General features: G+C 41.7%; 1 protein-coding gene across 2 annotated transcripts in view; it reads right to left on the reverse strand.

Annotated features, from left to right (window-relative positions):
- The window catches only part of PRKAR1B (protein kinase cAMP-dependent type I regulatory subunit beta), a 91,400-nt gene that overhangs the window by 10,602 nt on the left and 54,871 nt on the right, over positions 1-25,927 (reverse strand). For both annotated transcript variants that reach the window (XM_015643077.2, XM_015643078.3), the window contains exons 7-9: positions 21,274-21,432; positions 12,492-12,552; positions 8,767-8,888 (exon numbers count right to left, since the gene is read on the reverse strand). In XM_015643077.2, the coding sequence (XP_015498563.1) occupies positions 8,767-8,888; positions 12,492-12,552; positions 21,274-21,432 (342 nt within the window). The remainder of the gene's footprint in view (positions 1-8,766; positions 8,889-12,491; positions 12,553-21,273; positions 21,433-25,927) is intronic.

The following is a 25,927-nucleotide window of genomic DNA, read 5'->3' on the forward strand; positions in this document are numbered from 1 at the left end:
GGACAAAAGCTATTCCAGTAAGGGGCAGCTTTAACATTATCCAGGGAAAGGGATGAACTCCAGCAGGGATTGGGAAGTTCTCCATTTCTTTTCCTCTAGGTTGAGCACCACCATGTTTCAGTTCTTGTTTACACTGCAGTGTTTTCGCTTGAAGACAGAGAGGCTCTCCTCAAGACAGAGCTCCCAGCTCCTGACATAGCAGATGCCTTTAATGTCAGTTCAGATTTAACATGCCTGGGGCCACAAAGTTCTTGTTCACCTTGGCTAAGTGCTTTGAATCAGGGCTTGTGAGCTCAGGCTCCAGTGCCAAAGGAGCTTTTGGGGATCCTGAAAACCTGGAGGGGTAAACAGCCTGTGCTGCTCTCCTTACTCCCATGGAGAGGCTTTTCATTCCCCGTGAACCTCCAAGGTTTTGCAGACTGCCCTGGTAGGAAGACACTACTGACAGGACCAGTAAAGTGTTACAGAGCACCAACCATACCCCAAAGTTGGTATTAGCTCAGGAAGAAGTCACAGGCTGCTTTGAACACAGAGAAAATCTTGCACTCTGATATTTATGAAAATTCAAACGGGGCATGCATATATTAAGAATGAAACTGCCAATTACTAACTTTGGGGTTTGCTTCTCTGCACACCAAATGATTTCACTGATTTCCCTGATTTCCACATATCCCATTGTGGTACAGGGCCAGGGTGTGTCTGTCATTCCAGCATAAACTTCAACTTTATGGGTTTACAAATCAGATGTTTTAAATTACAGCTGAATGAGACTGGAGACTCCTACACAAGTTGTCATGTCAAAAGTGAACCGGGGAAATATTCATGATTTTTTTTTTTTTATGCTGGGTATCACATGTGCAAAAAGAGGCTGGGAAAACTACTTTTATGCCTTTGGGAACAGTGTGGCTGCACTGCATCCTCCTGGGAATTGTGCTCCAAGAGCTGGGTTTTTCAATATCCCAAAGACAGAGTAACACAGTAGGTCCTGTGTGTACATGGTGGTGCTGACATAAGCAATGTCCTCATCCCCAGTGTCCTGGAAGACCACCAGCACATCACTCCTCAGCTGCCATTTCAGCCCTCAGGGACTGCTGATAGCATCATTCCTGGGACAGCTTTTATGTTAGAGCTAAGGATCAGCAGTTCTAGGGCTACTTTCCAAAAGAAGACAAATCCTTTGAACTACGTAGCCAAAGACACTGCAAATATTCCTTTAGCCAGTAAATAATCTTGGATTTTTACTTTTTGCCAGCCTTTGATTTATGAAAGAGATCTTTCTACAAAAACAAGGGACAAAATCAACACATTTCTCCCAATACAAAGTGCAAGTGACTTCCTCATCACCTGCAGTATAAAATAACACCCATCATTTTTGGGTGGTAACATTTAACCTAAAGGAACAAGGGTGTTCCATTAATGATGGGGTGCTGGCCACAGGCTCCCATTGTTTTTCTGCCTTATACTTCTATAAGCAAAATCATGAAGACCTTCAAGGTAACTAATTCCCATCAATTGTTTTTCCAGCAATGAAGAACTATCCCAATTCTTATGCCCTGTGCTTCAGATCACACCATGCAACAGGGAGGTTGCTTCACACACCTCATCAGAAGGGGTAGTGAGGATAAAAGCCCTGTGACCTCCATGAGATGTCCATGTAGGTAAGAAGGAATGAGCTGGTTAAAAGGTTACATGTGTTACAGACCACAGTTATTATAAATCTTACAATTATTTAATTATAAAATTATTTATCTCATACTATATGGAAGGGCCAAATCCAGGTGAAAACTCTTTTCTATTATAAACTATTGGTTGTGCACACTGCTTTTACACTGTGTTCCTTTCCATCAGACCTCTTTTTCAAAAAGACTCATTTTCCTAATATAAAAGCTATCTGACATTAATGGTCTTGCAGAAAGATGATGCAAGAGGACTTGATTCTGGTTGTGGACTCAAGATTGAGTCACGAATGGGTTTGACAGTATTTCTTTAACTGTACATTTTCAAACTATTATATATTATTCTTCATTCTCTTGGTTCATAGCAACTCATGGAATTTACATACAGTTGTCCTGGTTTCTGCCACAAATGAGGAATGAAATCTGCAAAGCCCTAAAATAGACTAGAAATAGTGGTTAATCTGAGGTTTCACAAAATTGTTAAGAAAATGCTCCCATGTACATCACTCCTGAGGTGTCAGGTTTTACAGAATTCACCAGAGGTGACTGCACTGCAGCAGTTATTGGTGGGGCTGGAGAAAGAGTTGGAAGGAAAGGCCAAAAGCTGCAGTCACTGACAGGTCCTCCAAGAAAGGGAGCAGCCATTTGCTTCCTATGAAACATTATCCCATGGATAAGCAGCCTGACCCACTGCCCATGGAAGTAAAACTGAGTTTAACAAGACCTGGACTGAGCTGACATTTTAGTCTCTTTGACTCAGCAAAATACTTCACCTCCATCCCTCCTCAGGATGGGACCCAGTCACACACACAACTTTCCATCTTTGACATCAGCTGGCCTTTAAAAATGGATCCTGAACAGAGAGGAACTCTGTAGCAGGGCCAATGGACAGCACACCTGAGTGATACCAAGAAAATCGAACGTCCCCTTCCTGTGGGAAACAATGTCTGTGCAGTTAAAAATAAGCAGAGTGCAGAGCCCTGGTGCCTGCTGGCTCTGTTTATTCAGGATATTTTGTTTATTGGGTACATTAGGAGTCGCTGCAGACTGCCTTTGACAAACATTTTCGGTATCAAGAAAATCCTGGTAACACTAAGCAGTTCAGATTTGTAGCCTTTGAAACTCCTTTTCTAGACAACATTCATCTTCCTAATTAATAATTAATCGCACTGTGTTTTAAAGAGATTATCAGGTGTGATAGCAGAGTGTGCCTAAGGCAGTGACTTCATTATCCCTAAAGAAGGAGTTTACTTTGTAGTTCTCCTGCCTGTGGCAGGGGTAGGTGCCAAAGGGGTCTCTCTTAGGTTAGAATGTCAAAGAGCAAGGATTTAGGGCAGGAAACAATTGAGCTATTATTTTTCTTTTTTTTCTTTTCCTTCTTAAGGAGCTTTTAAATCATAAATCTTCAGATGCTCGTTGTGTAATTTAAGACTCAAGTCGAGTTTTCCTACAGAAAGGCCCAATTTTGTGTAGGACCAGGTGCCCTTCGGAGGCAGGGGCAGGTTACCATGGCAGGAAGAGTTTACAAACACTGTTCCACCTACAGGCTTTGAACTGCATCTGTGCAGGGACGCTCCAGAGCATGCCAGGAGTGTCAGCAGGGCTGGAAACACTGATTTCACCTACAGGACACTATCTCAAGTACACTCTCGTCAAGAACTCACAGCGGATCCTGCCCAGACCGGAGCCAGTTCGTGGCCCTGACTTGAAATGTCAACAGCAGCACGGAAGGAGCAGCCCCACCCCAATCCCCCCGGACAGGATCACTGGGCTGTTTCCAGTGTGATCAGCCAAGGATAGTGCTGGAAAAATAATAATTACCAATTAATTTCCCCCATTTCTTTTAATAAGGCAGCTCACTGCATTAATTCTGAAAGGCCTTCTGCACTATCAGTGGGTTTTTTTCTCTTATTTGTCAATTTTGCTATTCTCATTGCCTGGTTTCAGTAGTGACAGATATTTATGCCTTTTCCCATTAAGCTTTTCCTCACCTTTAAGAAGTGTCATTAGGATTGTTCCACTCGTGGGGAAACAAAAGGTGATACTGAAAATCAGATGTCCTGCAGCAGGACAACAAGGAAGAATACAAATATCCAGATTTTTATAAGTGCTTTTCACAAAGGAGTTGCAGAGGAGTTCCTCTGTAACTTACCACAAATCTGCAAATAATAACTGGTTTGTAAAGCTAAAAACAACAATCTAATCCCAAACTCCTTGATACCATGGGTCCATTTCTCCTTGAATTGTCTCCTGTGAATTATCTTCTATTTTTAGGTCTTTTATTTTTAGGCTGCTGCATACGATTGCTGGGCAGCTCGACCAGCTATTAATTGGAAATGTTTTACTTCTCGTGCAGATTTATTTCTATGCTTTCTGCACCACTTAAACCAACCTGTCCTGGGAGCAGATGACAGGCTGGACATTTAAAGGGCAGCCACAAGCTGTGCTCTCCAGGTTCAGCGTGGCCCTGTCAGAAACCTTTTGCTGCTCTCTCCTCCTCCACCTGCGCACGTTTGTGTCTGTGCACACATTTTTCTTAAACCATGTCAAACTTTATGAGTATTAGGGCCATATGGCAGCAGCTCAGCAAGCTCTGAGTGTGCAGCTGAGATTCAGAGAGTCCCTGAGCGCAGTGGGTGAGTCCCGTGACGGGGTCGGTGCGCCGGGCACGGCGCTCGCTCGTCACAAGCGATGCCAGTGATCTGACAGGGCAGGGTGGCAGCTGGAAATCCCAGCAGCCTGCAGATCCCTGCATTTTTGGCAGCTGCCTTACAGACTTCGAGGTACTGTGCCACCCAGCCAAGCTGGAAGCTGAACCTGAGAGAGTGGTACATGATCATAACCGCTATTTTTAATACTATTGTCGCTACCTTTCTCAGTAACCTAGACAACAGCAAAAACCTCTTTTCTTTCCAGTTTCAGAGCACTACTACGCTGGTGTGAACTACTGCTTGAGCTGGAGTCAGTGGCAAAGCACAAGTTGGGAATAAAACCAGGCCCTGTTCAACTGGCATTTAATTTAAAGGGACTTATAACTCCACAAAGCTCACGTGCCTTTGCATCCACCACTTTAAAATGCTGGCTAAAAATATTTGCGTTATCTGAAGTCAGATGAATAAATCCTCCCCACTGTTGGGTACACAGTGTGGCAGTGCACGACACAACTGCAAATTTATTTGTTAGAAACCATACATCTGTTATGATTTACTCTTGCCAAAATATAATTCTTTATGGCAACAATTGTTTCATGGTGCTTAAAGTTTTTCACCTCTGTGCCAGGAATCTCATATGGGATAATTCCATGACCTTGGAATCCAGCAGATACATTCCACATCTGTCTGGTCTGGGAAAGCCCGAGTTTGTTGTGTGAAAACCTTAGTGGGAAAGTAAGACCTGGAAATATCTGAAAATACAGAAACTGCAGGGCTGCTTCTTTTTTCAAGTGCAGTAAATCAATCTCACAGAAGTCATTGCTTTTGTAAACAGATATTCACTTCTGATCCTATCTTCACATTAAGGAATATGGTATAAATATTACAATAATTCTATCCCTGGGAAAAAAACCCACAGCCTTCAAATATTAAAACTAAATGTTGTTGAAGGCTGCTTGGTATTTAAACAGAAAAGAACCCAAACTAGTGCAAGTAAACACCTACTAGTGCCTGTGAAGATTTAGGATGGCAGAAAAACTGTAGCTGTCCTGGAATCTCAGGGTATACACTTTTCTCATTAGACTTTTTAACAAAAAATGAACCATAAACAGCTTTGTGAGCAGTGAACTTTAAAAGCTCTGGTTTCCTGTGATTCTTTCCTGTGCACATTTTCTGTTATTCTAGTAATTTGGCTGAGCTCCTGCTGCAGCCTCACTTTCCAAGGGGCACTGGAGCATTTCCATGCATACAGCCTGCACCTCAAATAACCTGCACCCCAAATAAACTCTGCAACACTGGAGGGAGGAAGGGGAACAGAAAGCCATGACAAAAAGGTTATAGTAAGAAATACAGGGAAAAGGTGAATGTGTTTGCTTGATAGAAGGGGGACACTAATTAGACTTATCCATACTAACTAGGATGATATTCCTGGTTTAAAGCAGGAATTGCTGTTTTAATCATCACTGGGCTATCAGTTTCCCTTTCAAAAGGTTTCAGTGGTTTCTTTTCAGTCTGCAAATCCAGAATGTGCCAATCCACTCACAGGCTGTGTCCTTGGGCAGGACCAAAGTCCTTACAATGTCCCAAAGGGACGGCACAGAGCGAGGCAGCAGGGCAGGCTAGCCAGAAATGAATGACTAATTTCTGAAGTTCAACAATTTTAAATCCATGTGTGAGTCCTGGGTGCCTTAGAGAAGCTTTTATACTAGGAGTCACAAGATTCCACTTGGAACCAGTAGCTGGGATGCACCAAAGCTTTATAAAGTGATAACTGATTTGTCTAAGGCATGATATGAATGATCATGGTTTATAACAAATCATGGAGTGGTTTGGGTTGGAAGTGGCCTTAAAGATCACCTCATTCCACCTCCTGCCATGGGCAGGGACACCTTCCACTATCCCAGGGTGCTCCAAGCCCTGTCCAACCTGGCCTTGGACACTTCCAGGGATGGGGCAGCCACAGCTCCTCTGGACAACCTGTGCCAGGGCCTCATCACCCTCACAGGGAAGAATTTCTTCCTGATATCTAATCTAAACCTACCCTCTCTCTTTTGAAGCCATTCCCCTGCCCTGTCACTCCAGGCTCTTGCAAATAGCCTCTCCATCTTTCCTGCAGGCTCCCTTCAGGTGCTGGAAGGCCACAGTTAGGTTACCCTGGAGCCTTCTCCTCTCCAGGCTGTGCAATCCAATTCTCTCTGCCTCTCCTCACAGGAGAGGGGCTCCGTCCCTCTGATCATCTCTGATCATCTCCCCTAGGGAGGGGACCCCAGAGCTGGACACAGTGAGCAGAGTAGAGGAGCAGCATCACCTCCCTTGAATTGCTGCCACGCTGCTTTTGAATCAGCCCCAGGACACAACTTTGGCTTTTGGGGCTGCATCAAATGTAAAATGAGTAAATAAAAAGGTAAATGAGTACCTTGTCCAAAAATCGTGTGGCCAAGTTAGCTTTGTAGTACTGGACATGCTGTGCTCCAAAGGAGGCTGCATTTTAGTGATACATGAAATGGTTCTCTGCACATACAGCAGCCAAACAACTTGGCTGCATTTCTAGTGGTTTGGATTAGAAGACCACAAACATCAAAAAGCATATGAAAGAAACTAATGGCTTTTCAACGTATTGTGACAACAAACCAGCCAAAACTACTTTCAACCAGGTTGTAGAATAATGTGTTCCTGGTGACTTGCAGCCATTTTTCCTACAGAAAAGCTTAAAATCAAAGATGTAAACTCCTATAAAAATCATGTTTAAAATATGGAGCTTAAACTATGTGTGAGCGGGCAGAAACACTGCTGCAGCACAAGGAATAGTTGAAACTGGATGTTCATTCTTTAAAGTAAAAAAATATAGGAAATTTCCAACGTGAGAAACTATGTCAGATTTGCAGTGGAAGGGTGAGGTGAGCAGATACTTTCTACAGAATGTAGTGTTAATGCTTTTCTACCCATTCAAGTCTTAACAGCTGTTTCAGCAAGAGGGGGAAAATAAAGGCCCTTGGTAACTCTTAAGCAAGTTGCCAATTTTCCACATGGGATTCAATGGCTAAGAAAATTAGATTTTCCTAGTCTCCTGCTGCTGCAAGGAATAACAGCACATGCAGTAACATTAGGAACAATAAAAATTCCATATTTCTGAAAAAAATTCTATTTCCTAAATTTTTCTCATATACTAAACATCTTCTTAACAGAAGACTCCCTATCTAATATCTAGTCTCTTTTATTCTGACACTATTCTTTTGAAGGGACACTGCTTGTCACATATTCAAAGTTCCTGAATTATCTCCCTGTATGATAGACAGGTGAAGTTACTTGCTCTGACAATTTTGTGAGCATTGAAAAGAAGCTATGTTTATAAATAAAATACATATTTCCAACACTCAAGAGGAAAAAAGGATGGAATTTTAAGTGTCAAACATTGATTATGAACCAAATTCTGGCTGCTTTGCATAGTAGCAGCTGTCCAAAAATTTACAGATAAAGAGCAAGCAAAGCAAAGCCTGGAATGCTTTCTGTGCACATACAACTGGATCCCAAGGCCACACAGTGACCAGCTCCTTCCAGCCCTGTGTGCCACCTTCTCCCACAGTGAGGGTCTCCAATTCCTGTTCCTGTGCCACCACTGGAACTCATTGCTGGTCATGCAACACCTGGCCTGGTGCAACTGTCTCCACAGCCATATATTGGCTATTTCTGCTCTGTATATTTGCATAGGAACACTCACAATCCAGAGACAATCATATCCTAATGCTCTCCTGTTATTCAGCCTCTACTACCTCTTTATAGCTTTTTATATCACAGTGCCTTGGTACTTGTTTGAGATACCAAGGATCCAAACATTTATGTCAGGGTGGGGTGGAAAACCCTGTCAGCATCCGTTTGCAGAGGTGAGACAGTGGAACTGGAGTGTCACATAATCTCCCAAAAAGATGTCAGCATTTTCAGCTGCCTGACAGATCTGTCTTCCTGTGTCAGAGTAAACAAGAAGATGGCTCAGCCATTTGGACTGAATTTAAGGCAAAACAAAGAACAAATTATCTGTTTTCTGATCAGGTCTCCTGCTCCAGTTTACAGAGGTCCATTTGTGATACCCCCTGGAAGTCTCTTTGGGAACAATGATCAATGCACTCTGTGACTGACCAGCCCTGCTGAAATATTGGAAATTTGGAACTAGAAAAATCTTCTGTAGAAAACAAACCTTCAAACAGTAAAGACACACCTCAAAATTACTCTGCATTTTCAGTTCACTGGAAAGAAGATTGTTCCACTTAAGACAATTCCATGGAACTGGTCTCTGAATTCATTTGAATTTTGAGTAGGTCTCTTGGTTTAAGTGGAGCTAGATTTATGCTGAAGTAAGAGATTGAACTGAACCCAAATGTCTTTTATACACAGCCTTGATCTTTACCAGGAAATGACAGAGCTTATCAGGTTGCCAATCTTACCTCTGTAATAATGAAGAAGTCATCACCGGGCTCTCCCTGCACAACAATTTTTTCTCCATCTTCAAACTGGACAGGTTCCAGTGCATCAGCCACTGTCAGCCGCTCCCATTTGTCCAGGGACTCTAAAATATTGAAGATCATAAAGTTATATTATAAAAACACTCCAACTTTGGCTGAAGATTCATATCTAAACTGACAGCTCTGCCGTGCCTGGTACTGTTATAAAAGAAACATTTCTTTCATCTAGGCACTTTGCACGAACCTCCAGTTGGGAAACATGAATGTATTTATTCATTGTGTCTTAGCCATCAGTAATCACCCAGACAGCAGTCTTAAAAGTTGGGCAGGAAAAGTTGGCTCTGGTTCCCCGTGCCTGAGGAGCTGTGGGAGCACCTGAGATTCCCTCACCACATCCCACACCAGGGGTCAGGACAAGAGCTACGGTGTTTCCATCAGCTGGTCATGCAACACCTGGCCTGGAGACTGCAACTGTCTCCACAGCCATATATTGGCTATTTCTGCTCTGTATATTTGCATAGGAACACTCACAATCCAGAGACAATCATATCCTAATGCTCTCCTGTTATTCAGTCTGAGTCTCTCTACTACCTCTTTATAGCTTTTTATATCACAGTGCCTTGGTACTTGTTTGAGATACCGAGGATCCAAACATTTATGTCGGGGTGGGGTGGAAAACCCTGTCAGCAGTGTCCATCCCAAGGATGGGTGAGACCACCAGAGCTGATGGCCAGAGCCTGGTGGCACGAGCAGCAGGACATCAGAGGATCCAGGTGTATGGATGTTTCAAATGACACCTCCTCTTCATGTGCCAGCAGGATGGCCTGCCAAGTGTTTTCGTTTTCATTCCCCCACTTAAGGGAGAAAAGTTATAAAACTTCCAAAAAATGTCCGTAATTAAAAATGATGGGTCTGTTTTAGGATTAACAGAGCAAATGCAGCCTGTGATAGGGGTCCTCATCAGCCCCCTGCCCCAAACCCCCATCGTGGCAAGGGACAGCCTGCACAGGGCACATCCAGGGCTGCTCAGTGTCCAGTGCCCTCCCCTGCCTTTGCTAAGGGATGGGTTCCACCTGTCCTGCCCTCGGAGAGGAGGTGCCACCTGTGACTCTCCCCAACACCCACTTGCATGAGAATTCAAGACAGTGAATTGTACTTGAACTTTTGTACTTTGATCAGATTTGACTGAAAAATTACAGGTTTAAAAGTTATTAAAAGCAACAGATAATATAATGATTTAACCTTCACTGCCTCAAAAAGCTGGGCTGAAATTCATGTCCCAGAGCTCTGCTGATTCCTACTTACTATGAATTATTGAACTAATGTAAGTCAAGATAGAGTTTCTGACACCAGGATTAGATGTGTGCCATTCCACCAGACTCTGCTTTCCCCATTTTGTTTGAAATATTGCTTAGAAGGATTGCATGAGGGTGAAAGGAAGTTCCTTGAAGTTAAAATGCCTTTTGGCTGAGCTCAGAAGGACACACTGAGTCTGGTAACAAAGCCAGACCAAAGTGCTCAAAGCACCAAAGGTAAGTTTTGAGTTGACAGACACAGCTTAATCCTTTTATGCCACTTTCTTGTTGCTGTTTGGGAAATCATTTCTAACATTTTCCCCACCTAAAGCACTTTCCTGGTGTGTTTGTGACTTTTGCTGCAGAACTAATGTCAAAGACCAAGTCCATATTGTCCATGCAACATTCAAAAACTGCTCTGTTTGATTAAAAATAGCTATAAAATTCTTTCATCCAGACTAGAGGAGACTTTTTATTTTCTTCTTTTTTTTTTTAAAGAAGTCAGTAATTAACAGTGAAAAGAGTCTCTTGAAACTTCTTCACTTGGCTTTATGAAAAATTCAAAGCTAATTCTAGCTCTAGTCACGAAGTGTCTCTCTTTTGTCTAAGGGAACTGTACCACTACAAATACATTGGTTAATAATTCTTGCAAACAGAGCATTATATAGAATATTCTACAAGTTTTAGCTGCAGAGTTGAAGTATCAGATAAATTAGACCACATGCAATTTTTTTGCAATGTCTAAATTGTACATATCAATTCACAACTTTATATTTAATTAAACTCCAGAAGAAAAATATTACACAAACACTTCTTTCATATCAGTTGATACACTACAAGCAACTGCTGATAAACTAAAAAAATCCCTAGATTTAAAAAAAAAATGTGACTCTTGCAATTATATGGCTAATTACAGACACTAGACATGCCTTGGAAAAAAGAAATATAAGCAGGTAGAGGTTTTTCCACCAGGAAATCTCTGAGTTCTGACCACATTAAAGAATGAAGTGAAGTTGGCTTTTCAGTGTCATTTAGAGACTTCTAAAATATCTTTCTGCTTTGCAGGTGTCATCTACTTTTTAGACATGTCAAAGAGATCCTTACACATTTCCCCTAAATTTCCATGTTCCTTCAATGATGTGTTATTTTGTTCACTCCTTTTCTGTACTTAAAAAAGGTTCAAATCTTAAAGTCCTTCCTCTTTTTTTTTTTTAACTGAGATTCAAAAGCCACACTACAAATGAGGCTCTAATTACATTGCAAACCACATGTTTAAGGAAGCACATCTCTGAATAACCTTTCTACTCTGAAATTGTTTTGAGATGTCTCATTGTTGTAATTGCTCCTCATTAGTGCAGGTGCACAGATTCTTTTTTTTCTTTAAATACTCATTGTAATTTTGTATAATTTGTGCTCTTAATTTAGGAAGATTTACATTAAGCATAAAAGAAGGATTTTAAATGATGACAACTTCATTAATAAGTGAGCAACATACTTGGCCTCACTTTAAGCATAAAAATATAATTGAAAAACTCACGGATACACCTCTCAGAAGTTCAAGTATACTCTGACTAAGACACTGATATTTCAGGTACCTCAGTTGAATGGCAGGTGAATATCTTAAAAAAAAACAAACAACAAAACAAACAAACAAAAAATCCCAGAAAAGTTATAAGTAGAATTATAAATACTCTAATTATATAGCAAATAAATGCTGAACTGTTTTTTTTCCAAGCAGCCGAAGCAAAAACATGATGTTTCTCCTACAGGATCAACAGCTCATTGTTCTGTCTAACACTGTCCTCCTTATTAGAGGCTTTTGTTCTCCTAATGTTGATTGATTGGTCAGGCATTATGGGTTTGTTGTTTTTCCTACTGAAGGCCATCAAGAACATGTCCAAATTTCGTGGCTATCACATTAATCAAAGGGAAACAAAATCCCAGGACAAGAAGCTAAACAGATGTTTTAAGAATGTGAGACAGGGGCTGTAAAATGCACAGAAGAAAAAAGATCAGCACAGTTTGATTTGTTTGGTGGACACAAACACTGTATTCTTGCAGGAAAAGGCTTCTCACCTGTTCCCTGCCAGGATGTAACTGGACTTTATGACAAATTCATATCTCTGCAGTGCTTTCTGCTCTGTGCACATAATCTTTACTCAGCAGCAGCTACTGAAAGTGCCAGTGTGTGCCTGCTCCACCTTTAATGTGTGCTCCAAACACATGGGCAGAGCACAGGAAAGAATGGGAAAAACAAAAAGGGCCCTTTACACTTTCATTCCTTCAGAAACAACACAATGTGAGACCTTCTGTCTGAGCCCCACTGCTTTCACCGTGCCATCAAAGACCGAAATTCATCCTGCAATGTGAATAACAGAGGAGCCAACAGCCAAGTTCCAAAGGGCAACTGACCCAAAATGGAGACCTTGCTCAGGAATTCTTCGTACATCTTCCGCTTCCTCAGAGTGCTGCCCTGTTATTACAGGAGAGAGAAAAAGGAGGCAGAACATTACACAAAGTATTTTTGTGATTTCTTCCTACAGCTGCTCATTTTTTTTCTCCCCTTCCAAATCTTAAGCATAGCCAGTGTAAACAGCCTCAGGCAAACGTTTCCCTATAAAATGTCTGGGCAAGTTGTATTGCTGATAAGCAAAGACAGGAGGACTCAAATTCAATCCTGCTGTAATTTCACTGACTTCACTGGTGTTACTGGACACTGCAGATGAATTCTATCCACTTACAGACATTCATTTTAAAGCCTGAACTTCCTCAATTAACTGTTTCGCTAATTCAATACAAATCTTGTTGCCAACGAGGCTCTTTGCAATTACAAAGTAGGATAAAATTTAAAATGTCCCCATCATAGGTCCCATCCTTTTAGGTTAAAAACTCTTTAATGGCAAATGTTTATCTGTAAACCTGGTTAATATTCTGTACAGTGTTGTATCTATTGTTATGCTGAGCAATCCATTAATGTTATTATTTTAACAAAATTTAAGAATTGGGCAGACAATCCATCAATGTATGTGCAGCCACCAGCACAGTCATTCCCACTCTACTGAGATTTTGTTGTGTGATAAATTTCTAAGACACCTTCTCATTTTACAATGTTTGATCAGCAAGACAGAGACCACAAGTTGCCTTTCCAGTACGTGTCTTTGAAGGTGATTCATGTAGGAATAATTATGATGAGATTTTACCAATACAAATATAACGAATGCATCCTTAATTCCTTCTGCAGTGACACACAATAGTCCCCAGGTACCAAAGAGGAACTCCAGGGCCTGCCTTGGTCCCGTGCAGTTTGTTCCACACTGGTGACACCCCAAATCACTCCTGCCCAGGCAGATTTCCAGGGGATGTCAAAGGCTGCCTTGTGCCTCCTACTCAAATCTACCTAAGGCACAATACAAGGATGATACATTGATCTTCTCAAGAAAAGGAAAACAGAGATGCCATTTATTCATAGACTGGGCAGAGAGGATGGAAGCAAATGTCAATGTCTGCCATAGAAAAAGCCACTTCTCTATTCCTCCTCCTCCAAGTGACCATCTGTGAGTGCTGGAAAAGTGGGGATAGAGAAAGGAAAAGGAGAACAAACACTTTTCCCTCTGGTGTGAAAGCATTCAGAAGTGTTTTGGGTATGAAAATGAGAATGGCTGGTGTATTCAAGGGCAGAGATACAGCTAAGAATTAAATATCATCCCTCTTCCTACACTTGCTGTGCAGGTGGGGCTGCAACAACCCCCAGAGCACCATGAATCCTTCCAGCAGCATCAACAGGCTTTGGCTCCAGCTTGGAACCACAGCTCCAGCTGGGGCTGCCAGGTGCTCTGGGGACAGCTCCTGTTTGTGCCCCTGTCCTGGGGTCACCCCTGCTCCCAAGCAGCCACAGCACCAGCAGGAGCTGCCACTCTTCCCAGGTAGCTCTGGATCAGAGCTGCTGGATCTGCAGCAGCTCCCGAGGCTCCCCCTGCGCAGCCCGGCCGTAACTCAGGGCTGGTGCTGACAGTTCTGCTCAGCGATAGCATCGCTAACCCTGGTCTGACCCCTCCGTCTGACAAACTCCCTCCTCAACCTCGGGGGGCCCCGGCAGCATTTGAAGTGCCAGAAAGAAAAAAAGTAGAGAACTTCAAACACAGGAGGCTCTGCAAACCACGCCAGCTTCTGACAGCTCGCTGGGAGACAAAGAATGGAAAACTGGACACTGCACAGTTGTTGCTTTCCTCCCTGCAATCCAGTGGAAACGAGAGCAGCAAAATTGACAGCTGTGGAAAACCAGATTGGTGGTTTAGTTTGATGGGCTGGGACACCCAGGGACAGATGTGGAAAATGCTTTTTAAATGACTTGCGGACACAGATGAATTTTAAGAAGCAGTAATCAGTAGCCATAAGTGATGCCTGACCATGGCTTTGAGTATTTAGAGATGCAGACAAGACCCAGGAAGGTGGGAATTGCAGCCATCCCACCTGGCCCAGAGAAGAAGAGCCCACCACTTCCTACAGGAACACAGATGTGTTATATCTTGGCTAAACTAAGCCAGGGCAGCAGTACGGAATCCACGGCAAAGACAAGTGCAAAAGCAAAACTGAAGTGGAAATAATTAAATGTGCTGTTACTATTTTTTGTATTGTAATAGTGTCTAGAACCCCTGTGAATGCATAGCTACGCTGATTTAAATATCCCCTACCTCAGAATGATCCCACAGGGGTAAGGGAGAGCGTGGGAACAGGGAAGATCTGGTAACTGGGACTTAGGGCTGCTGTTTCCCAGCACATGCACTCAAACCCAAGGTGACCCAGCTCCTGACTCATCCTGGAGGATGGCTCCATCCATCCCTCCCTCTCTCCTGGAGGAGACAAACAGCAGCCTCTGGGGTGGTTGAAGAGCAGAGCTTCACCTCAGGGTGCCCAGGCAAGGCACAGGAGCTTCCTCTGCTTTTTCAGAGCATCTGAGGCTGGATCCAGGTTGGCACAACCAGACCCCAAATTCAGTTCCAGGAAGGAGAAGCCTGGCTCACCCTTATGCACACTGTTTTTACTGGAGTGTGTTTTCCTCCTCCAGGTCTCATGAGTAGAGTGAGGGGAAGGATTTTGAGAGATCAGTACTGTAGTGCAAGCTAAAAACAAGCCAGCAGTGCAATTACAGCCAACCAACCATGTGTTTATTTCCATTGGTGTTAACCATCTTCTCTCCCATAAAACAGAGAGAGAACATAGAATCATAGGATCATAGAGTGGCTTGGGTTGGAAGGGACCTTGGAGATCATCTAGTTCCCACTTTCTTTGGCCAGCCTGATATTCCTCTCTCATCCCCTCCCAGGCATAATGCCACCTCTGGCTTCTGGGGTCCTTTTTACACTTGTTTTATTTAGTTGCTTTACCCAAATTGTTGAGGCCAGGGGTATGAACAGCATCACAATCTCCCCTCCTACCCTTCAGGTCCCTTCTGCAGAAGTGCCAACCTGTGCATTCCCTGGCACAGGTTCTGTCTGTCCTCATGCAATATTTTCATGGATCTTCTAGAAGCAGCAGCAATTAAGACAGTACCTACATTTACAGACTGTGAGATGCTGAAAGTTCACCAGAGCAGGAAAATAATGAGAAAGGATCTAGAAACTTTAGAAATGGGACTAGGAAATAATAGAATGAGCATCCATTTGGAAAATACAATAAAAAAAAAAATCCAAAGCAGAGATGTTTGACTTACAGAAGACCTGCAAGTTGTAAAGCCGAAAGAGATTCACAAACAGGAGGTGAGACCTGCCTCAGACTGCAACAAGAACACAGCCAAGGCTATTTTGGTCTGCACAGGCAAAGATATCATCCAGGAATGAAGTTTAGAGGCTCCATCTCCGTGGCTCAGATGTGACGGCGCCTGGTGTGCTACATTCTGTCTCGGTACCTCTTCTCCAGAAATGTGCTCCCAAATCCAACAGAGCTTGAAGAAATGCTAAAACACTCAGGGAGAGCTGATAAGGAAGGAGCAAAACAAATCCAGCCTGTATTTGTTAGCTCAGCACTGGGATCATAGGTATGTCATCCTCATAGCTAGCATGCACTGTGGCAAGGGTTTTATGTATATAACAGTGATAATTATCTACAGATATATGACAGAAAGAGAGGGCAATTCAGTACAGCATAACTTGACATAACTCAAAGTAATAGGAGAAAATTAAGAAAATCTAATTTAAGATCAATATCAGAAAATTTTTCCAATGAAGGAATTATTCTCTCGCAGAAAAGTTTCCCAAGGGAAGAGGTAGAAATCTTACAGCTTAAGCCAGATAAAAACAATAGTAAATGTACATGAATAATTCTGCACTGGCAGGGTTCTTGATGGCATGTTTTAAAAAGTCTTTATTAATTCTGCTTTTTTCTAACCTATTAATATCTTATTTCAATAGTCGCTGCTTCTCCCTCTCCCCCCTCTCCTTTGTTCACTTTCTCCCTGGTTCTGAGCTGTCAGGCACAAGCTCATCTCCTTAAAGGCAGTGGCTCCCATTAACTACAAAGCCTCGTTAATATTCTAAGCTGCAGTGCTCCTCCCTGAGACAGTCCCAAGGAGAAACAAGAACACTCTCATTCGTCAAATCCACACAGGAAAGGCCTCAAAGCCATTTTTAGGACCATTTAATGTTGCAAGCCCTAGGCTTAGCCTAAGCAATACACAGGCTGGGGAAAATGAATGCCCCAGAGATTGTAACAGGTCCTGTTGTGTTCCTATTCAGCATCTGTTCTATCTCATTTCCAACTGCCCTTTCCCTGTTTTCTTCCATTTTCTCTTCTCATTCCTCCAGACCAATCTCTGTCCCTCCAGCACGCTTTGTGTCTTGTTTCCAATTCATTTTTTCAGGTGGAGCTGACTGAGTCCTTCCTAGAAATCCCCACCTTCAGTAAGAAGCCAAACAAATGTCTACTGAGAGGCAAAGCATGACTCAAGTTCCAAAGAAAGAGTTATCCTGGCAGGAGGTGCCAGAATGGCACAGCCCCATTTAATCCCTGATTTAGCTGTTCCTGAATGATGCTTTGGGGGTTCATGCTGGAGGATGAAAGAACGAGCCCCTGTGCATTCTGGCCATGGACACTCAGGAGCCCACACAGTCCTGGTGCTCTCTGCCACCGATGTCAGGTGGATTGCAGCCTTTGGAGCTGCTTTGTGCTTTGGCCACCACACAATCTGCATTTTATGGCAACCCAAAATCCTCCTGACTTTATTTTATCTCAGCTTAAAAAAACCCTACTTGTTAAAGAATTTGTTCTCGGGTTCAAAGCTGTGAAAAGACAGTAGGAGAAACCCAAAATAGAGTAAATAAAATGAAGGGTAACATTAGGAACTGACTATCCTTGATTTGTCACAACTTACAAACCAATGTTATAACTCACTTTCTGTGAGCAGTTTGCCACATAGGACAAATGTATTGAATCCCACACAACTCCACTCTCAGGGCCAGGTACCTTGGGCTATGGAAACTAGAGGGTAGTTAAATTATCCTGGATCAAGACCTCCAAAAGAAGAAATTGCAAGAAATTAATACTTCAAATTTTCTCAGTCTGGGAACTGAATTGTCTAGGGGATCAATCTGATGTTGGGATACAGACATTTGCTTCTCTGGTATTTGTGGTATTTGCTATATTTAGAATACAAATATTGTACTACCCTGGGATGTTCCCCATTCCGTGATGCTCTCGAATGCAAATTGCAAAAAAGAGGGCAGCAACTGAATTCCATGAGAACCTATGGCAGAAAAATATCCTTTGCTCTCTCCCAGAAGAATGTAAGTAAATAAATGCTGAATATGTACATGAGTGTGTGTGTGTCTGTGCCCATGTGCACACACACACAGATCATACACATAAAAGAATTTGCAACAGAGTGAAAAGTATGTAACTCAGCAGAGATGATTCTCTGGAGTAAATGAAACACACAGATGGACAGATACACCACAGAGGGAACATGCTGAAGTGGTTTTTTGTACCCCATGTAATACAATGAATTTCATGGTGTAATACTGTCTCAAGGACTGCAGTGAAAGATAAGCAGTTTCACTGCACATTCTGACAAAAAGACCTATCCCAACATTTACAATCATCACAGCTGCTAAAACAAACTTGTATGTGACCTTCAAGCCATCAGGGTACCTAAGCTGAGACAATGAAATATACAGAAATATATCTGTTTCAAAAAACTTCCTCTGGGACAGGCTAAATAATAAATGGATGACAACTGTAACTAAAAGCCAGCAGGAACTTTCTGCATCAGGCTTTGTCCATCCATAAAAAGGAAACCCCAAACTCCAAACCTCCTGAGATACATTTTATTCATCCCATAAACCAGTCAGGATCAATGAGACACGTAAGTGGGGAAAATGGCACTAAGCAGAAATAAAACCAAGGAATTATTAAATGCAAAGCAAAGGACCAAAATAGCTCCTGCAAGGAGAAATAAGGTGGAGAGTCAAGTGTCTCATGACAGGATAAATTTTTTTTGGCAGGTGTGGATCTGAAAGGCATGATTTGCAAATAAATATTTACAACTCAAATAAAATTTCAACACTTGACTGAGAAAACACAGGGCTGGTCATGGCAGGGAAGGAATGCAGACGAGAGAAATAACTATCTGGGGTTATAGATGGGCTTTATCTGACTATAGCAAAAATCTTTGGGATAAGAAGGTCATTTATTCCTTGGACAAAAGGATTTGCAACCAGAAAATAAGAAAAGAGAAACCTGCTTGCTCCCAAGTTTTGAAACCATCTTAAATTATACATTTCAAAAGGTACCCTAAACATTACTATTCTTTATTTAAAGGCAGAAGCATTTCTATGTTCAAAATACCCAGTCAGAAGCTAAATGGCAGGAAACCATATTTCTGGGAGTTGAGAGGCAGATACTACTACACTTGAACTGAGCACAGCAAAAACAGCCCCATAATGGTGGAGTCAGCTTCAAGTATGAAATGCAGCCACTGAAACATGGTGTAATTAATTCTTAGGCTTGAGGAAATGAGCAGAGAGCCATTGTAACCTGCCCTCACACGACTGCACAAAGACAGGTGTCTCATTTCACCTACAGCAACAAAATTATCCACCCTGCACCCCTACAAATAAATGAGAAGATGACAGGATTCGTTCAGTGTGGACGGGGGATTTGCATTCAGCATGGACTGCATTTAAAACCAGACATTTTCTATATCTGCAGCAAATAATCTACCATGAATTATTTCCTATCTGAGTACTGGGAATACTACAATAATGCTGCCTGGGTATCTAACACAATGCAACAAACCACCAATTTTTAGTGGCCTCAGCTTGGAAAAAAAGCACAAGAAGCAAGAGAGGGAGAGAAATATATCCATGTTAATCAAAAGCTCTCATCAACTGCAGAAACTGAGCTTGCTAGGTAAGGTACAGCAGGCACTGGTCCAAAGAACATGTAAATTAATTTGAAAAGCACTTAGCACTATACTAAAATCAAACAGAAGTACAACCATAACTGGCATTAAAAACATAGTCTTTTCCACTTGAGACTTATATCCTTCTACCAAAATCCTGTCTCTGCATCAAATATTCATCTCCTGAAGTGTGCTATCAGATGATAATGGACACATGACCAAACTTGACAGCTCACAGGGCTGGCTGTTTTTAGGTACCTTTAGCTCCATCAACACCAACACTGAAATCACCTCCAGGCAGCAAAGCCTGTGAACCTGTCCCCTCAATTCCTTACCACAAGCTTACAGGCAGCTGCAGAAAGTTCTCCTTAAAAAGCCAAGGAATATGTGCCTTGTCCCGACATTTATTTCCCTCCTACATTTCTTTGCTTTGGAATTTTGGATTCTTCCTTGTAGCTGGCAGGTTCATCACACCAGTTATCCCAGACATCCCTCCACTGCATCCTTGTAGGGCATGGGACAAATAAGTTGGGTGTGCCTTTTACATCCCTTCAGAAATTCTCCTGCTCTGTGTTTTGGAAGTACCTCTCCCTGCTTGCCTGCACTGCAAACCTGTCAAAATTATTCATCCTGCTTACCCACAAGACAGAAGACAAAACACTTTTCTTAATCATTCCTCTGTTTTGTCTTGGAGCCATCAAACTGAATATTTTGGGATAGAATAAATTTCCATCAGCTGTACTCTCCTAAATGTCAGCGTGATGTTTGCTTATGTGACACTGAACTCAGCCCATGAAATAGGGAGTGAACACCAGCAGTGCTCATACAGACACCCAGCAGTCATCACACAGGGTAAACAAAGATCATTTTTGCACTGCTGCTTAAGAATTAATCATTTAAGGGCAAAATCTACTCAGTTCCTTTGCTGGTTTTTCTGTTTTTTGTAACACCCATTGGAAATACAGATGATCTCAAAATTGTTAGTCTGAGATCACAGTGGCATTTCCTTCAGATCAGAATGGAACAATGCAGCTTTTAGAGACAAGTCCTATTGAGAAATAAGCTTTACACAGAGTAATGTCTGTTAATTATCAAAAAGAAAGGAATATTTTATGGAGAAGGAAGATATGCACATGGACATTGGAAACAAACTCATAAAAAAGTTATGACTTTGCTGAAGTTAATTATCTGTCAAAGTTTCCATTATAAACTCACCACTGAAGAACCAACAGCAAATCCATAAGCTAGTACACACCCCAGGTGCCACAAAGGTCTGCAGAGCTTTGCTGCAGGGATGAGGGAGTTTGAAAGGAGCAGAGCAATGAATCATTAGCAGCTACAAGCCCATGGTATGTGTGGCTGGATTCTGGCTAACAAAGATGGAGGGCACAGTCCAAGCAAGACTTTTTATTGTTTTAGTGGAGCTGGATTTACTTTCTATCACCTGCCTTGAGGAATGTAATACAAGATCAGACAAAGACTTCACAGGCAAGGGGTGCTGCTGAGAGATATTTCCAGGCTCATGATAAGGAGAGGATTTGCATAGCTTTGGTGGGTAACAGAGGCCTCCTGAGGTTTTCATTCACAGAACAGTTATGCATAATGTTTCTCAATTGCATTTCTGACTCAGCTCCTTTCTGCTGAATCCTGTCCCCTTTTCTTCCCGTTCATTCAGTTGCTCAGTGACTTTGTCATGTCCGCTCTCTTTCATGTGGAAGCACCAGAGTACTCTGAACACAGAACTGCAAAAGAAAGTAAAAACTACCAGCTCCATAAAGAAACCCTTCCCCATGAACTCACCATCAAGATGCGTCTGTAGCTGTCCCTGTCGATGCCCCAGAGCTTCAGGTCTGTCTTGGCCTTGACGGTGGCAGCCCGGGGGGTTCCATAGATCAGCGCCAGCTCCCCGAAGCTGCCTCCTTCTCCAATGCTGGTCACCCACTCCCCGTTGACATAAACCTGCCATGGCACAAGACAAAAGAATCAAAAGCAGTTTGGGGACTTAGTACAGTTCTCCTCCTCATTGCCAGTTTCCTAAAAGGCTGTCAGCAATTTCCTTTCTAATTGTCAATGTTGGGGACACAGAAGGAAAACAAGAGCGTGACACTTCCGACAGTTGGTCCCCAAAGAGGGGAGCAACCTGCTCTGTGGACAGAATTTCAAGTTCTCTTGCTTCAGTACAATGACTTTATTTACTCTCTGGGTTTTCAGCTCCCATGGTTAGCTGGCATCATGTTTTCCCCCTTGTGTTCAAGGCTCAGGCAGTCAACGAGCAGAACTGTCACAACTTTGGCTTTTTATTAACACTGTCAGACTTGAAAGGAAGGAGGTTTGTTGATATGTGTAATGAGGATTACTGAAATATGCCATGGCCATGAAATGAAAAACAGTCAAAACAAGGAAACATCTTTTGAAAAGGAACTTTTTTTTCTTCCCTAAGCCTAGTGCCTCCAAAAGCCATTTAAATGTAACTATATAGATCTTCTCCCTTAGTGAAGATGACCAAGGGCTTTGGACTTGAGAAGTTTTAAGCAGAATGATCCTTTAACATCAGCTCTAGAGAACTCAGGAAGCAGAGTTTGACCCACATCCTATCTAGGTACTATATTCTCTTGGAACATGGCATGGATTGATACCACTATTGCCATATTTTTCCTGGATGTTGCTTTGAGAAGAATTCCTGCACTTGAGTGCTATGTGACATCTTCCCTGGAAGAGGGGACATGCAGGTGTTCTGCTGGGCAGCCTTTTCCTCACTGTTTATTCATGAACAGTGCTGCTCACGAGCCATAAGAGTGCATGCAAAGGCTGCTGTGGACTGTGCATTCTGCAGCTTGCTACAAACTTCACAATAAACCCTCTCAATTCTCTCACTGTGCCTGTGGGTCTTACTCAGGGCAGAATGTACCCCAGCCTGCTACAGACCAGTAACAGCAGAAATCAAGCAGTATGGCTTTCATTTGCTTGGAAGTTCTGTGAAGAAAAATAATATGAAAAAAAGAGGCAGGCATTCTCATCTAAAGCAGAAAAGTATTGCAGAGGCAAAGACCATAACCTGACGCCAATTAGTGAGTAATAAACTAGCAGTTTTTTAAAAATGCATGAGTTAGAGCTGTGCTCAAGCTGGGCATGAGAAAAGATGGTGACCAAAATAAATGAACTGGGGTCAAAGCTCAACAACCTGTCAGTATTCATTTTAATTCCATCTTCATTTTATGATGAAAAGGCTTATTACAAAATAGAGCTGGAATCAATCCCAATTTATCTTCACAATATTCAATTAAGATTTGCTCCAGCTCCTACTGAGGCCAGTGAAATGCTGTTTCAGTAGGAGATGGATGAGGCCAGGAAGCAATTCTGCTGATCAAGAGACCTCTTGGGTATCAGCTGAAAAGGAGCAGCTGAACTCCGGGCAATGTGGTGGCTCCTGGTGCTCCTGGAAGATCTGAGGATCAAGGGGCTTAAAAATAAAGGGTAAAAATAATCCCAAACAGGCAGGTGGTTTCAGACTGCCAAGAAAAAGCTGAAGCCACAAAAGCTAAAGCTTCATTTCATCACCATGACAGGATGAATGTCACCCAGGAGAATATCACACAAGAGAACAGCAACAGCCTTCCCTTTCAAACTTTCACACTCACCACAGAAAGAAAATCTCACAGAACATCGAATCTACTTTTGATTCCCCTCATGATGAAAAAATGAAAGCAAAAAAAGAAGTTTTAAAAAAGCCAGGCAAGCCCAAGCAGTTTCCTGGTGAAACAAATGGGTAATTCTGTGGATCCTTTTTTTTTTTTTTGTGAGACAAGCAGGAGAAATGGATGAATAAAATGAGGATTCTGAAAGGCTTGTAACATAGTGAGAATGTTTGAACATTTCTAAACTCTATTAGTTCATTGCAAAATTGCCCAGAGGCATATTTATTTGTAGGGATACCCTTCTTCTGCAGGAATTTCACTGGATGGGTTCACAGGGTTTGCTACATTGCAGTAATCCATGTGTCCTCAGTAAAAAGTCTCAGGGATGCTGGGGAAAATCTAAATTCCAATGGGTTTTGGATCACATCCTGAATGTGATCTGACATGGTACCCTTGACTCTTTTTCAGCACACCAAAAATACATGTGTATGTGTAGAGTACATGCTCTAATGTTGAACACCACATATTTGGTTCCACAGAAGGGTCTTAATTATAAGCAGGAAAATAAACTTATTCCAACACATTTTTAAAGCAACATGGTGACATTTTTTGTTAAAGCAGTGTGCAGGATGTGACTGCAGCCCAGAGAGGGGAATTATGCTGGTGAAACTCAAGACTGAGCAAGGGAAGGATGGACATTTAATGTTGTACACTCATTATTTAGAGAGGCTACTACTGAAGTGCTCCAAGACTCCTTTAATTTTGCTGTCTCACTTGACAAGACTGTTCAAAACACGTTTGACATCTTGCCTTAAACAGTTTATGCAAATGGTCATTCCTCCACCCTAAGGGTGTCAGGTTTAAAGTGCTCTGAGGTGAAACCAAATCACTGATGTGACAGTCTTTGGGCCCAGCACTCACTCCCCCAATAAAATGTCATTTTGAGTATCAGTCTCTGAAAATGAAAACAGTTTGAGAATAAGTTGTTTTCTAGAAGCAAAACCATTGGACTTCATTCTCTGCAAAGGCCTAAGTCAATACTCAACTTCTGTGTTCGTGATGAAGTTAAAGTGCATTGATGGCACACTACAAAGCCATCCTGCCCTTTAACAGAGTTCAGCTCCACTATAAATCCCTTTAAAATAGATTTTTTAAAAAGAAGTGGAAAGGAAAGAAGTTCTGTTTGTAAGGTGTGGGAAGCAAAGCTATTTTAGTCTCAGAACAGCTTATGAAAGTCGATTTTATATGGCAGCAGCTCAGATGATCTCCCTATTTATCCTAAAAAATGCTGGGCTGAGGTTTGGGCTGAGCCAGTTTTAGGCATTTGTGAACTCTCACCAAAGTGGTGAGTACATAAATGAAATATTCCTAATTGTCACTTGACCTGCCAGTCACAGATCCATAATAACTGGAACCTTCTTTCATGCAGCTGAAAAGTAGAAGTGCAGATGCCCAAATACAACCAAGCCATCAGGACCATCTACTTTCCACAGAGCAAAAGTACTTCAGATTTCTATTGTTTTCCACCATCTAATATGAATACTGCAGTTTCTGAGTATCACACAATTTGGTTCATTTCATTATCTTCTGAGGAGGCAAATGGGCTGTGATATCCATGGGCACAAACTGTGAAGAGTCACACACATTCAGTGCCACAGGAATGAATCTGGGCCTCCCTCATCTTCATGTTCTTTTTCTGAAGATGCAGAAAGGAACCTTGCCAAGAGCATTTTACCTTGAAGGCAGGATATGAACATTTATCTCTCAGCTTCACTGGAGTGAATTTATCTTTCTTTTAATTTTGTATTGCTGATTTCAAGTTAACTTCCAGTATTTTTATTTTTTTTTTGTTTTTATTTTTTTATGCTGCCACTTTGTGATCTGTGTGGACAATCCAATTTGTTCCAGGCATGGCAATTCTTATGTCTTAAATCCCCTCCCTTGTATCTGTAATAATTTGTGCTTTATGTCTTGTCAAGCCTTAATATTTGTTATCCAAAAATGAAGATGAGTTTTATTTTTTCTTGGAAAAATGAACAAGCCTTAGACTTGAAGGGTATTTTTATGTGGGTAGTTTTCTCAAAGACGGTGTTTAATTTGTACATTTGAGTTTAAACATATGAACTTGGAAACTGTCTTAAGAGTCCTTAAAAGTCAAATTGAAAAACTCCAAACTTTAAAATGTTCTGATTCAAATTTCAAAAGGCAGCCTTCCAATATTGGAAAAATCATTGATGATGGAAGAATTTAAACTAGAACCAATCTATGGAATCTAACCATTAAATTTAACTAGTTTTTAAATCCAGCAGTATTCTCACATAAAATACAGTGTAATTTTCATCTTTGTATATACAAATGAGACAGTTTTTATATACAAATAAGGGCTTCAGGAAGATTTGAACTACAATCAAGAGATAATTTTATCTATTATCCACAATATTCATGTATAGCTTCACATAGAAATGTATACAGTAAATACAGAAATTTAAGAAAAAAAACCTGAAAAGTTTTCATTTTGATTTTCACCATACTACATCTTGACTGCTGTTGTCTTACAAGAGGAAAACCTGAGAATGCCTGTAGAGAAAGTTGCTGTGACATTAAATAGAATAGGAAGTTGCTGGGTCTAAAAAAAAAATACATCTGTTCAAAAAGGGCAGTCAACGGTGCTTTTTAAAGTAAAAAAATGTGAGGTTATGAGATGAAAAAAAAACAAACAGGAAGTCACTTTATACTTAGAAATATGGATTAGAGATTTTTGCAAGTCATATTTTAGCAGGTACTTTCAACATCTTTACTGGAAACTATAATTTAAGTTC

This window comes from Parus major, chromosome 14 (genome assembly GCF_001522545.3).
Source record: "Parus major isolate Abel chromosome 14, Parus_major1.1, whole genome shotgun sequence".
NCBI classification, from domain to species: domain Eukaryota; kingdom Metazoa; phylum Chordata; class Aves; order Passeriformes; family Paridae; genus Parus; species Parus major.